This window comes from Typopeltis vanoorti, chromosome 3, assembly GCF_054136105.1.
Source record: "Typopeltis vanoorti isolate ZY-2024b chromosome 3, IOZ_Tvanoo_1.0, whole genome shotgun sequence".
NCBI classification, from domain to species: domain Eukaryota; kingdom Metazoa; phylum Arthropoda; class Arachnida; order Uropygi; family Thelyphonidae; genus Typopeltis; species Typopeltis vanoorti.
Genome location: NC_143551.1, coordinates 58,611,489 through 58,625,763, shown reverse-complemented (window position 1 = coordinate 58,625,763; position 14,275 = coordinate 58,611,489). Strand labels below are relative to the sequence as shown.

General features: G+C 36.4%; 1 protein-coding gene across 2 annotated transcripts in view; it reads left to right on the top strand.

The window, feature by feature from the left end:
- The window catches only part of LOC150108178 (TNF receptor-associated factor 3-like), a 396,437-nt gene that overhangs the window by 196,260 nt on the left and 185,902 nt on the right, over positions 1-14,275 (top strand). For both annotated transcript variants that reach the window (XM_090415633.1, XM_090415632.1), the window contains one exon: positions 9,593-9,697. In XM_090415633.1, the coding sequence (XP_090271759.1) occupies positions 9,593-9,697 (105 nt within the window). The remainder of the gene's footprint in view (positions 1-9,592; positions 9,698-14,275) is intronic.

The following is a 14,275-nucleotide window of genomic DNA, read 5'->3' as shown; positions in this document are numbered from 1 at the left end:
AATATTTTACTTCTTCTATAGGATCTCCATTCAGAATGCATCAAAGTTTTTCTATGCTTCTGCCTATTTTCATAGTTTTGGTCTTTTTATTGCTGATTTTCATGCCAAAAGTGTTACAGCTATTATTCACTTTAGTTAGTGAATCCTGGAGACTTGCAATAGATGTGTTTAGGAATACATCATATGCATAAAGCAAATAGCTAAGTTTTACATCTCCAATTCTAATATATAGCTTGATGCTACTCTCTTTTATAATGTAATCCACATAGATGATAGATGATGAATACGAGTGGAGACAATGTACACCCTTTGTCTTATCCTTGATTTTACATCAGACCATCTTCCAGTATTTCCTTCAATTCTAATTGCTGATTGACAACTTAAATATAGACTATGTATGAGGGTGGTCTGAAAAGTTCTTGGCCTCGACCATAGATGGCAACACTATTGGCAAGATTTTTTTCTAAGTTGGTATATATCTCATTCATTATCACTATTTTTCTCTTCAACTCTGCATTGTTATGTATCGGCAGCATCCTCACTATCTTCTTGCCACTTTTTTGTTACCCAATCTCTAACACTAATAAATCTTTCTATCCAATTTACATTGTTTCTTAGTTTGTGAATTGGGTAGATTCGGTATCATTCCTCCAGGCAAGCACTTTTTTAATACTATACGAGTATGGCCTGAAAAGTTCTCAGCCATGACCATAGATGGCAACACTATTGGCAAGATTTCTTTTTTTTCTAAGTTGGTACATCAGTCATAAGCATCCATGTGAAACTGCAAGTCATTCTGTCAAGTAGTTTGTTTTATACAGCTGTCTGAAACAAAAGTGTTGTCTGTATCCCTTGAAATGGATAAAATTGAGTATCGTGCAGTTATAAAATTCTTTGTAAAAGAAAGTTTAACATCAAAATAAATTCATTAGAAGTTCATAAAAGTTTATGGGCACTCTTCTCCTTCATTTTCGGCAATTAAGAAATGGGCTGCTGAGTTTAAATGTGGCCGTACCAGCCTTGAAGATGATCCACGTGAAGGACGTCCAAAAAGTGTAACAACACCAGAAATCATTGATCAAGTGCACGATATAGTATTGGATAACCAGCAAGTCAAAGTGCATGAAATTACTGATACTATAGGCATTTCAAAAGAAAACGTGTAGGATATATTTTGCATGAAGAATTGCAAATGAAAAAGCTTTGTGCAAGATGGGTGCTGCGCTTGCTCACAGCAGATCAAAAACTCACTTACATGAAAATCTCTGAACAGTGCTTGGAGCATTTTAACAAGAATAAAACTGATTTTGTGGTTTGATTTATTACTAGTTGAGACTTGGATTCATCATTACACACCACAATCCAAAAAGCAGTCAAAACAGTGGACAGAAGCCGGTTGTTCAGCACCAAAGAAGACAAATTCGGTTCCATCATCAGGAAAGGTCATGGCATCGGTGTTTTGGGATGCTAAAGGCATTTTGTTTATTAATTATCTTGAAAAGAGTAAAACAATAACTGAGGATTAGTATTCTGATCTTTTAACCACACTAGACGAAAAAATTTGTGAGAAAAGACCCAGTTTGCAGGAAAAAAAAATCATCTTTCAACCAGGACAATGCACCTGCCCACAAAGGTGTTTTGACAATGGAAAAATTAAGGGATCTGCACTATGAATTGTTGGAACATCCACCTTATTCCCCAGATTTGGCTCTCTCTGACTTCTGTCTCTTTCCAAAACTAAAACTCTTCCTCGCTGGTCAGCATTTTTCAAATCAAGAGGTTTTATTATTTAGTGTTTGCTAAGAAGAATACATGCATATGCTACCACACACACAAAAAACCACATACACGACAACAAAATGCATAAAAGAATACAATTGTGTGAAGTGGTACTGTAGTCATATATTAAAATATACAAATAAGCATACAATTAAAATTGAATGTCTGAGTTCGACAACCAGTCAACAGCATCAGTGGAGACTGTTATAAAGTCAGATACTGGTCCCATGAAGGCTCTGTGAGGACAGTCAAATGTGATATGTTGTATAGTTTGGTTATCCTTACCACAGTCACAAGATGAATTTGGTCTTATTCCCCAAGTAAATAAGAAAGCTGCCCACCTACCATGGTTGGTGTGAACCCTATTTAAGAAGGTCCATATTTTTCGAGGTAGGTCGAACTCTGATGAAGGGCTGTTTGGGTTAAAGACAGTCTGCCAGATTACCAGTGCTTTGGCAATCCATTCCATTTGCAATGCTATTGTTGCATCATAGCCCTTAGTGACAAATTGTTGTGCTGTTATAATAAGTGGGTGTCTTGACTTAAGCCTCTGTGACGTAAAGCTGTCAATATCAGAGTGTATAGGAAGCAGTGGTTCCAGCAAATTTTGTTATATTCACGAATCAGGTTGTCTTGCAGTTGTAGTTGTGGCGGTTGTATGTGGCTCAGAACTGGTAGCCAATATGATGGAGCAGTCTTTATTGTTCCAGAAATGATATGCATTGTCTGATTCAACACAGTATCAATTAATTTAACGTGTGCACTGTTCAGCCAGACAGCTGAGCAGTATTCAACAGTTCAGTAGATGAGGCCCAGAGCAGATGTCCTTGATGTGGGAACACAAGCCCCCCAGGTTGTTCCAGCAAGTTTATGCAGTGTGTTATTTCTAGTTCTGAGTTTGGCAGCAATATTGGAGAGATGTCTATTAAATTAGAGAGTTCTGTCCATGGTTATGCCCAGATACTTTGGATTAAAATTGTGCAGTAGTATGTTCCCATTTAGTGGCACTCTTAAGATGTCTCGTGCCATGCTATTGTTCAAATGGAAACAGCATGTTTCAGTCTTGGTAGTGCTTGGAACAAGATGCCACTTCTCAAAGAAGTGGTTTAGCTCCTCTAGGTCAGTGCTTCCCAAACTTCTGGATGTAAGGGCCCCCTTTGGAAAAATTAAAATATTTCACGGCCACCCTCAAAAAAAAATCGTAAGATAGACATATATTATTATAATATTTATTGTATTTATATTCAATAGAAAACATACACAGCGAATATTACAAAAATCAAATGCAAATATTTATATTTTTTACATCTTACACATTTGACATGGCACATTACCTCATATTTTTATATAGATAGATTTATTGTACATCTGCAGCACAAGTACATGAAACATAAAACGATTAGTAATAAAGAAAGAATTAAAAACATAAAAGAAGTTTAATAACAATTTAATATGATGGATGTGTTTCAATACTGCTACACAAAAAGTCAGTATCAGGTGAAATATTTGAAACTGCAATTCTTAGATTTCTGCTTTGAAATGAAACTTATATGAATAAGCATATATTTAACTAATATTCATTAAGCGCCTAAATACGCAGGAAGCAAAATTTGTGAACCTGCACCAATGTGTGATTTTTTCCCGTTAAAATATAAAAAATAACAAAACAGAAATAATAAAAATTAAATACGTTTCTTTAAAGATAAAAAAATCTACTTAGTCTTAAAACATTTTCAATTTGTTTTTGTTATTTCACGGCCCCCCTCAACAAAACCTTCGGCCCCCAAGGGGGGGGGCGTGGCCCACAGTTTGGGAAGCACTGCTCTAGGTCAGTAGTTAGTACATGCTCTGTAGTATAGAAATTCTGATGCATAAATCATCAGCATATGCGAATTTTCTAGACATTGTCCTTGGCATTTCAGAAATATACAAATTGAAAAGAAGAGGAGCCAGAACTGACCCTTGTGGGTCAGTTCTGGCCCCTCTTCTTTTCAAGTCCATTGTTAAGTGTTCTTGGCTTGCTCATATCATCATACCTTCTCAGAATAGTGTTGATCAGATGGTTTCAGGTCTGAAACCTTTTACATTTCAGTATTTTAAGGAGCTTGCAGATCATGCCATTCCTCTATATGGTGTCATATGCAGCCGTCAAGTCTATAAAGACTGCACCAGTTTTAAGGCATATTTCGAAACCAGATTCTATATGAGTTGTTAGGGCCATAACTTGATCTTCACAGTTGTGGCCACACCTGAAATCAGCCTGTTCATGAGGGAGAGTGTCAATAATAATAGTACTAATTTTATTGTAAATAAGTCTGTCTAGTAACTTTAGACAGACACTGAGCAGTGCTATAGGTCTATAGCTTTCAGGTTTATCAGCAGGCTTTCCAGGTTTCAGGATGGCTATTATCTTTGATTTTTTAAATTCTGCTGGTAATCTACCACTTTATGGAATATTAGAAAAGAATTTGTCAGCCATTCCACTGTATTTGGTCCAGAGTTTTTTTAAAAACTCAGGGTGAATATTATCAAATCCAGGCGCTTTACCAGTTTTCACTCCCTGGAGTACAGCTAGAAGTTTTTTATTATTATTTTTTATTATTATTTTTTATTATTATTAGTCAGGCCTCCAAGGAGTCAAAAGACTCATCGTGGGAGGGCCTTCCTAGGAAACACAAAATCTATCAAGACTCATCGTGGGAAGTCCCTCCTAGGAAACACAAAGTCTATCATACCACTCCTTAAACTCATTGACTGTTCTTGCTCTCACCACTCTATCAGGCAATGCATTCCACGGTTCAACCACCCTCCATGCAAAGAAACCACTCCTCGCCCTCTTGCTCACAGTTTCCTTTCGTAACTTACAGGGGATGGCCCCCTTGTCATCACTCCTTCCCATTGTTCAACCAAGTGAAAGAACTCCCCAGTGTCAACCCTGTAACCACCTCTCAACAGTTTAAAAGTCTCAATCACATCACCCATCTCCATCTTCTATCCACCAAACTCTGCAGTCCACTTTCCCTCAGCTGATCCTCATAACTAGCACTGTACGGTCCTGAAACCATCTTTGTTATCTGCCTTTGTGCCCTTTCCACAGTTAATTTATCCCCTTGACCACCTTTGCAATATGTCCCCTGAATTTCAGGTTTCTGTCAATCATCAACCCCCAGATCTCTTGTCTCCCCTACTTCCTCCAGTATAGCTCCTCCGATAGAGTATGCAGTGTCCCAAACCTCAAGACCTTACATTTTGCTGCATTAAACCGACACACTCCCCATTCATTTGCCCATCTGTCTAGCTTATTCAAATCCTCCTGCAGGACTACCACATCTGCACTATTACTAATAACCCTTCCCAGCTTCACATCATCCACAAACAACTGAATATCCTCCTGCAATCCACTGACAATGTCATTGATATAAAAGTTAAACAATATAGACAATAATAAACAAAATTCTTCTTTGGTGAATGGATTCGATAGATTGGAGCTTCAGAACAACCTTCTAAGTGTGGTTAATTCCTTCCTAATTATTTTAGTGTAAGTTTTTTTCTGATTTAGCTCTGAACAGGTTCACTATCCAATTGGCAATACAGCTGGCACTAACAGCAGCTTTTGCATTAGGGCGATGGGAATTACCACCCACCCAACTTTTTAAGGAGGCTCCATGCCTTCCTACTTGAATGTTTAAAGTTCAGCCTTTCCATGGTGTCTATCCATTTGTTCTTTCTAGCTTCATTTAAGCTGTCAATAAGATCATCTGCAACATCCACACGTCCGCTATTCAGTTAGTCGTTATAAAGTGCTTCACTGGTTTTGCTCCAGCCAGGTATGTATTCTTTTCTAGCACCTCTAGGGATGTGTTTGTTGGCTGAAGAAATTACTATTTTCACAAATCTTCAGTAGTAATAAGGTTGTGGTGCACATTTTTATCTAGATCTGATGAAAAGCTGTTCCAGTTTGCCTTGGCAAAATTCCAACATGGCATTGGTGTAGTTTCAGTAATTGGGATTTGAAGGCCCACTTCAATAAAGACAGGGCGGTGTTGACTGTGTGGGAATCTTCCTAAAACACGATGGCTGGTTGGCACTGGGAGGCACCTTTGATTGGTTGTTACAAAACATAAGTCAGGATTGGTGCCACTATCCATCTAGCCAAGTTAAAAGTGCAGTTATTCTTGGGATAGAAAATCAACTGTATGTTGTTTGCCTTTGCCCACTCGGATAGCTTGGCACCATTTGCATCAGTTTCTCCATAACCCCATTGGTTATGATGACTGTTAAAGTCTTCAATATGAACAGTAGGATGCATTAATGCTGGCAAAACTTCATCAGGCCAGCTTGTAGATGGTGTCTTGTAGACATTAATTATTTTTAGGTCTTTAACTTCTATAATAACAGTAGATATGTTTGAAACATCACTAACAGAAATGAAACGGACCTTAGTAAGTGAATATTGGGCATAGGTGGCTACCTCATGTATCTGATGGTATGTTGCTCCTATAAGATTGAAACCTGGAATGGAGCCTCTTTCTTGTAGTTGTGACTCATTGCTTTCATAGGTTTCTTGTATGATGGCAATGTCAATTATGTTGTCATGAAGTCTAGTAAGACATTCGCTCTTAGCCCTGCTGATACTTTTTATATTCACCTGGCAGACTCTGAGCAGTTGTCCAAGGAATCGAGTCTTAGGACACTTCTGGTTGACAGGATGAGTCCTAGTTTCCATCATTGTAACCTAATAAACTGTTTTCATGTGCATATACACTAATTCAGGAGATCTTAAGATAGTCTGGATGGCCAAGTCATTCTAGCTCTTTAGTGTTACCCAGGATGCACCATGTGGAGGCCAGCTAGAGTTGCATTCCTGAATCAAGAGGCGATTGCAACTGTAGAGGGGTATTTTGCAGATCTTACTGAGCACTACTACAGGGATGGGATAATTGCACTGGAGCATCGCTGGAATAAATGTATTGGTCTTAAGAGAGATTATGTTGAAAAATAAAAATAATTTTGAAATTATAAATTCATTTTTTCATTGTTAGGCCCTGAACTTTTCAGACCACCCTCGTACATTGGAAGATATGAGAATGCTGGCTAGAATTAGACCATGTATTAGGCTAAGAGTGGAGGCTAACTACCCACTAGTCTTCAAGAGTTAGGGATAAATAGCCTCACTTACTCTCTTTTGGGAAATGAAAGGCATTAGCAGATTTTAGCAGTATTTTCATTAGGCTACTTGTATACAGAACTTTGACTTGTATACATGACTTTGGTTTGTATCCTAGTCATGAAAATTCATCATACACAAACGTTTTTTTTTGTTCATGCCTAGGATACAAACAGAAGTCAACATCTTCTGTATACAAGTAGCCTAATGAAGCTCTCATGTTAAATTAGGACACCACTTTTGCTATAATAAAACTATCTATATGAAATTGTTCTCTGATGATGATATAAATAGAATATAGCCTTGATGTAGTTATTTTATTTTTATTTTTATTTATTTATTTATTTGTTTCCTCTAGAGGTCAGGCCAGTAGAATAACCGTTGATCAAATCATTGTCTCTTGGGCATACTATTTGAAATGTAATATAGCTTGTCTCCGTGTATATATATATATATGTGTGTGTGTGTGAGATGATGACCTTAATATGAAGGTCGAAACATCAGGAAATTAAAATAATTATTTCTAACACGGTTGTAGTCTCCATAATTTGTCTGAAATGGTAATTGGTCAAGGCTGATTAGTGCTAAATTTCATTTTGAATGTTGGCAATGTGTATAAGATCACTGATTGGGTGTAAGTTGTCATATATCAGTCTTCCAGGCACAGAGTAAGTTTGGTTGTCAGCAGTGTCATCAGGCAGGGTGAGGTTTTATGGCTTACTGGTATGACAGATTGTGGAAGTCCATTTGGGAGGCTGCTTCCAGTGCTTAAAGTCAGAAAACCTGAAAAACATTCTTATGTGAATCCATCCATGCTTGGAAATTTGTTTCTTGTAAGGAATTATATACTGTTTGCAGCTCTTTTAGAATAATTGATTTTCCTAAGTTTTTTCGAGTGACTGAGAGTATTCTTTTGGCTCTTCTCTGGAATTTATTAATTGCTTCTCAGGAAGCTTCCATAGACTTTATATGGTTTGATAATACAGTACTATTTCTGATGAGAGTTGATTCGGGTCTTCTGTGATTGCTACCATCTTGCAAATGGATGGTTGGAAGATGATGGTTGCATTATTGCATTTTGCTTCAGGAGAGAAAAAGTACTTAGAGCAACTGGTATGTTTATATTTGTGCCATGATCTGTGAAGATCTCCTTTATCTGTATGTTCCATGTGCATTTGTATGGCCAGAAGGATGGACTGGTATGAAGCTTTTTTTTTTTTTTTTTGAAATATTGGAGCTGATGCACAAGTTACCTGATCCTGATGTGCCTCTGACTTTTCTGATGACTCTGGAATTATAAAATGATTTTAATTAGGACTTCAGACTGTGCCATGATGTTTTCATAGATTCTGTCCTCTCTTTGGGTTGAGTGAGGCATTGTGATCAAAATCTGCAGACCAGATACATATTCATGATCTATCAGGAGAATATTGTTGAAGATGACCTGTATACTTTGGCTGGTATTGCACCCCCTTCAATTCGAAGACCTGCATTCTCGGCTGATGAAAGAAGCAGACAAATGAATGATGAATGCCACCCACTATTCAGCCAGACCGCAATTCCCCAAAGACTAAGATCCTGACATAGCTTCCTGACAACTGTTGAATCACCTAAAAACCTTCCAGAGACAAGACTTCAACAATGGCTTGCACTATATCCTGAAAATAATACTAGTATTCCAACAGCCGAACATCTTCCACGTGGTGCCCACTTGGACTGGAATAATTGGAAGAGCCTCAACAGACTTCGAATGACAGGTCACTGCAAACAAAACCTCATCAAATGGGGCTACCTCACTGGCCCAGAAAATTATGAGTGTGGGAAAACCCAGTCCATGGAACACCTTCTTTCTTGTCCCTTTCTTCCATCACCTTGCACAAAAGAGGACCTTATATCCTGCACAGAAAGAGCAGTTGATTGTGCAAGATACTGGAGGAACATCTGACCATATTTATTGTATATAAGTTATGTATAGTTTCCTTTTTTTCATATTTAATTATTATTCCTTGTATAATTCACCTACCAAATCTAAGCTGATCTCATAATGTATCCTAATTTGTAGTAAATCATGTTGTACCACTTACTTACTACTGTACCACTTGTGTTTGGATACAAAATAAAAATTGTTGAAGACTGAGCAGTCACTTCTTTGACTTGGATACTTTGGAGAAGATAGGAAGTTGTAATTTGATGATGAAGTGATCTGAGATGAAGGAAGGGATGACAGATGCCTCTAATAGCAGATAGTACATTTGGGGATATGTAGTATGTGTCCAGCTGAGCCTGATATTGAAGTCTACCATCTATTCTGTCCTCTAAATTGATCTACAGGTGTGATCAGGTTTTGTATATTGTTGATTAGTATCTAAAGGTAAAGGTTGAGCTAGTTGTTTGATTGCAAATGAAATAGTACTTCCCCGTATAGTGAGTACTCTGGAACACACTGGAATGTTATCTGTTTCGTGATCAAGGATGCAGCTGAAGTCACCAGCTATAATGAGCATTCCTGATCAATTGCATAAATGTCCTATATAAATTCTAGAATTTTTGGTGTAAAGGCATTCTGCTGTAGTATGTAAATATTGAAGATGTGTTTGTCATATTTTGGTTAAAAATAATTAACAGATGCTTTGTTTTTACTTTCAGGACTATCAGTCAGAGAGTAACCAGCTCCTAAACATTTCAAATACCATCCAACAATCTCAGAACGAGATAATGAAAAAAGTAGAAAGTATGAGTGCTGAAATTGTAGTATGCATCTTTAAATTCTGTTACTGTTTTTATTATTATTAATGACAGTAGTAGTAGTTCTAGTAGTAATACTTTGTGGACTATACATTATAGGAACAATGCCCAAAATATGGGGTGCTTGGGCTCCCATTTTCTGATTTTTCTGGTTTTCTTGCAGCTAAAATGACTTATTTTGATAGCATGAAATTATAAAAAATTATTATTATTATTATTATTACGTGACACCTCCAGGGAGTCCAAAGACTCATCCAGAGAGGGCACCAACTCTACAACTCTCTGCCTCCACCACTCAAATCCACCAGCTACAACTAACCACAACTACACCAATGGCATCTATTGCCCATTACCACCATCACCACTAGTATTTCCACAGACAATAAGAAACATCCATGCGCTCGGCAGGATTCGAACCCACAGCTTTTTGGCTGGAAAGCAGATATGCTAACCACTTGGTCAACCAGGCCGGCTAAAAACAAATAAAAAATCTGAAAAGAGGGGAAGAGAGAATTACTCTAGTTCTAGATCTATTCTTGGCTAGCTAGAGGTTAAGTCTCACTTTTGACAAATGATCACAGTTACTGTACACAGTTGTCTTTTATAAATGACTGTAAAAACTTCTTTAAAAAGTGGTCACTCTGAGAAAAGCAATCTGTGTATAGGATTTTGAGAAAAACAGTGCACTAGTTAAATTGTATTTATTATCATTAGCCATCTATGGAGTAAAAGACTCATTTTGAGTGGGCCTAACTATCAACCATGATGCTCGTCATACTTTAAACTCATTTTGAGGCAGTGTCCCATTCTCAAATAAAAATCTACTCTGCACACACACACACACACACATACACACTGCTTATACAACTTCCATGGCCTATTATAATACTCATCTCTCCTCTACTCTGTGAAAAATAATCTTTTCTGCATTAATCTATCAAGCCCTGCTGAGGGAACATCATCATCAGTCTGTCTTCATATGCAACATTAAAGTTTAGCCAGTGGGATTTTTAGAGTTTAAAAAAATGAAAGTTAACCAATCTGACTCTACCTTTATTAATTTTCTGGATCTTTCCAAAATATCTTCATCCTATTGAAAACCAGTGAACTAAATCTGTGCTAGTCTATATATGCCTCCATCAAGTCCTTGTACAGTGGCACTATAATCTTTTATTCTATATTTCTACTTTTCCTTATATATTCTTCTCTTCCTCATTGTCATAATCTGTTTGTGATGCCCTGGCATTTCTAATGGTATCTAAATTAGGGTCCTCTCCAAACCTCTCCCAATATTATTGACATGTATGTATAAGAAGATAAACGATAATGGCCCCGTGACACTCTCTGGGATACTGCTCCTCCATGCACAGTTTGCTGATATCCATCAGACGGTCAATCTCCTATGTCACTGACCTAATGTCTAAGCACATCTGTGCCAGTTTAAATACCAACTTGTCACATGGCAATCTTTCAAAGGTCTATGCCAAATCTGGATATATTATAGCATGTACATCCTACTTGGCCAATATATCTCTCACACTGTTTGAAATATATAAGTATTTTTTTTTAATGTGACTCCATCCATGAGTGGTTGTAAACCTATAATACATTAATATGGGTGGGATAAGAATTTTCTTCTTATTTATTTATTTTAATTTATTTTTCATGTCATCTTTAGAGTAGGGTTTCTAGATTATTACATAATCTAGAAACCCTACTCTAAAGATGACATGGAACTTTGTCATGCTACTTTGTCCTTCCAATAAGTTTGGCAGTGGTTTCACATTAGACAATGAAATTCATCTCCCATCTAAATACAATCAGAAACATCCATACTCAAGGCAAAATTTGAACCTTTAGCAATTAGTTGGAGAGTAGGTATGTTCACTTGGCCAACCAGGCTTGCAAAATTGCTAAAATATGACTACCTTATTCATAAACCCATACTTACTTTCATGGGGAATCCTGAATGTTAGCAACCCAATTCAAATCCTAGCCATTGCTGCCTCTCCAATATTCACACATTGACAGTCATGTCAGTCACCAGTGGATGCCATAAAAACTAGACAATAGTGTCATGTTGCCCACTAGCATGTGATGTACGTTGCATTGCAATACAATACAGTATTGCCAAATATTCCATAACCAGAGGTGTGATGCATTCTTCTTCTTTTCTTCTGCTCATGGCGGACTGAGTTCTTCAAAGACGAATTTTTGCCATTTCTTTCTGTCTGCTGTCTTTTTATGAAGTTCTGTTATGGAGTTTAAGTGGATGCTTTCTTTAATGTTGTTAGTTCATTTCTTTCTTGGTCTTCCTCTGCCTGGGCTGTCCTTCGATTCTACCATTTAATAGTATGTTTGATAGTCTTTCTGGGTTCATTCTAGAAACATGTCCAAACCAGCTTAGTTGGCTCTTTTTTAGAGCTGCAATTATTGTGTCTTTAAAGTTAAGTTCTTCTCTGACTTTTTCATTTGTTTTTCTTTCTGTCCAGTGACTATCTGATGAACAACTATCGATGGTAAGAATGATGAAAGTGATATGAATGTAGCAGAAGTTGAAAAACAGAGTACAATTAACGGTAAGGTGGTGAGTGATGTCAACAGCAAACAAACATCCATGGCTGGCAATAAAATTGAGAGAGTGAATGAGAGTGAAAAAATGATGCAAGATTTGAAAACTGAGTTGGTTAAGATTCTTCTTCTTCATGCTTTCAAAACATGGAGAGGGGGGGGTACATGTTTTCAAATCATGTACCCTCCCTCCATTAATCGTGTATTTTCAATACACAATTAATGGGGAGAAGTGGGTGTTATCCCTTGAAACTGAGCAAGAATGTGTTAAGTAAGTGTGAGGACTAGATTTTTTGTTAGGAAAGTGGTAAATGAGTGGAATGGATTGCCAGCATCATTTGCGAGTGCTTTGTTAGTGAATGTTAGTGAAGTATAATGCAAATTGTGCAAAACGTTGGTTATTGCTTGGTAAAATGTTTAGGCCTCTCTTAATGAGTCTGAAGATTCCCCCCCCCCCCCATGGAAATGCTCATTCTTATCTCTTGCTCTTCTCAACTAGTCTTACACTGTTCTTTTCTTGTTGTCTAATCATACTACTCCTGGTTTATTAGTTTCACTCTCCTCTTTCATATTTTGTTTTACTTTTCAGTTCTGTTTCTCTCTCTCTCTCTCATCTTTTACTCTTTCTTTGTTCTCTTTTTCAGCAACATCCTCTCCAGATAATTCATGCAGATCCAATCAAATGAAATCTGTTACACATAGACATTTCCATCCATCCATCCCTCAAATTCAGCACATTTCCATCCATCCATCCCTCAAATTCAGCACAAATTCACCATTCTCCTCACACAGCTATTCCAACATACAGTTTATTATCTGAACAAATTAATAAATTTATTATAAATAAAATAATATTAATGATAAACTAAAAAAATAATAACTAAAATAATAGTATTGTTATTGTAATTTATTTCTTTCAGTTTATGTCATCATCATCATCATCAAATTCCTGCTATGTACTCTCAAGGGGTGTACAGGAGTGTACAGGGGTGTACATTCAGTTTATGTTATTAATTAAAATGTTTTATGATTATTATTATTAGCAGTAGTAGTTTACAGGCATTTTCTTTGAGTCCGAATACTCATTTTGTAAGGTCCACATTGACCATTATGCACAATGTCTCTCACACTTAGAAAAGAATTATAAAAGTGGAGGAAAACTCACATAAATAACTTTATTAGCATAGAATTTTTGTTTAAGTATTGTTATTACTAGATATACTAGATAGGCATCATCAGCACAAGATTACAGAATGCCAATTAAGCACTAACAGACAATTCCAAAAAGTGCTACCTAAGTAGCTAATGTAAGATAACTATAAAAAGTGAATAATTTCCTAACTTATTAAAAAAAATTATATACAGAGAGAATAAAGTTAGGAAATGTTACCTGATTTAAAAAGCTATCTCCCACAAAGGGGGATAGCATAGACCATTGGATCAGTTTATTTATTTATTTTCATATTTTATTTATTTTATTTATTTTCATTTTACACAAATTATGGACTCCACAACCATGTTATAAATAGTTATTTTAATTTCCAGACATTTCAACCTTCATATTAAGGTCATCATCTGGAGTATATACACACACACACATATATATATATACAGAGACAAGCTAAATTACATTTCACATAGTATGCTGAAGAGACAATGATTTGATCAATGGTTATTCTACTGCCCTGACCTCTAGTGAAATTACAATAAATAAATGAAATAAAATAAAATAAATTAACTACATCAAAGCTATATTCTATTTAAGACAACAACAGAAAAACATTATTTCATATAGATAGTGTTTTGTTACAGTTGAATCATGTCCTCAACAATGATGAGCTCACAGTACTCAGTAAAGTTTTAAATTTTGCCGTGGCACCCAGAACAATTAACAAACTTGATTTCATTTACTATATAGAAAAAAGTTTAAGATTTATTCCTACCACCATAGCAGATAAGGTATGTTTGGAAACTGCTAACATTTAAATTTAAATTATACTAAAACAATAACCA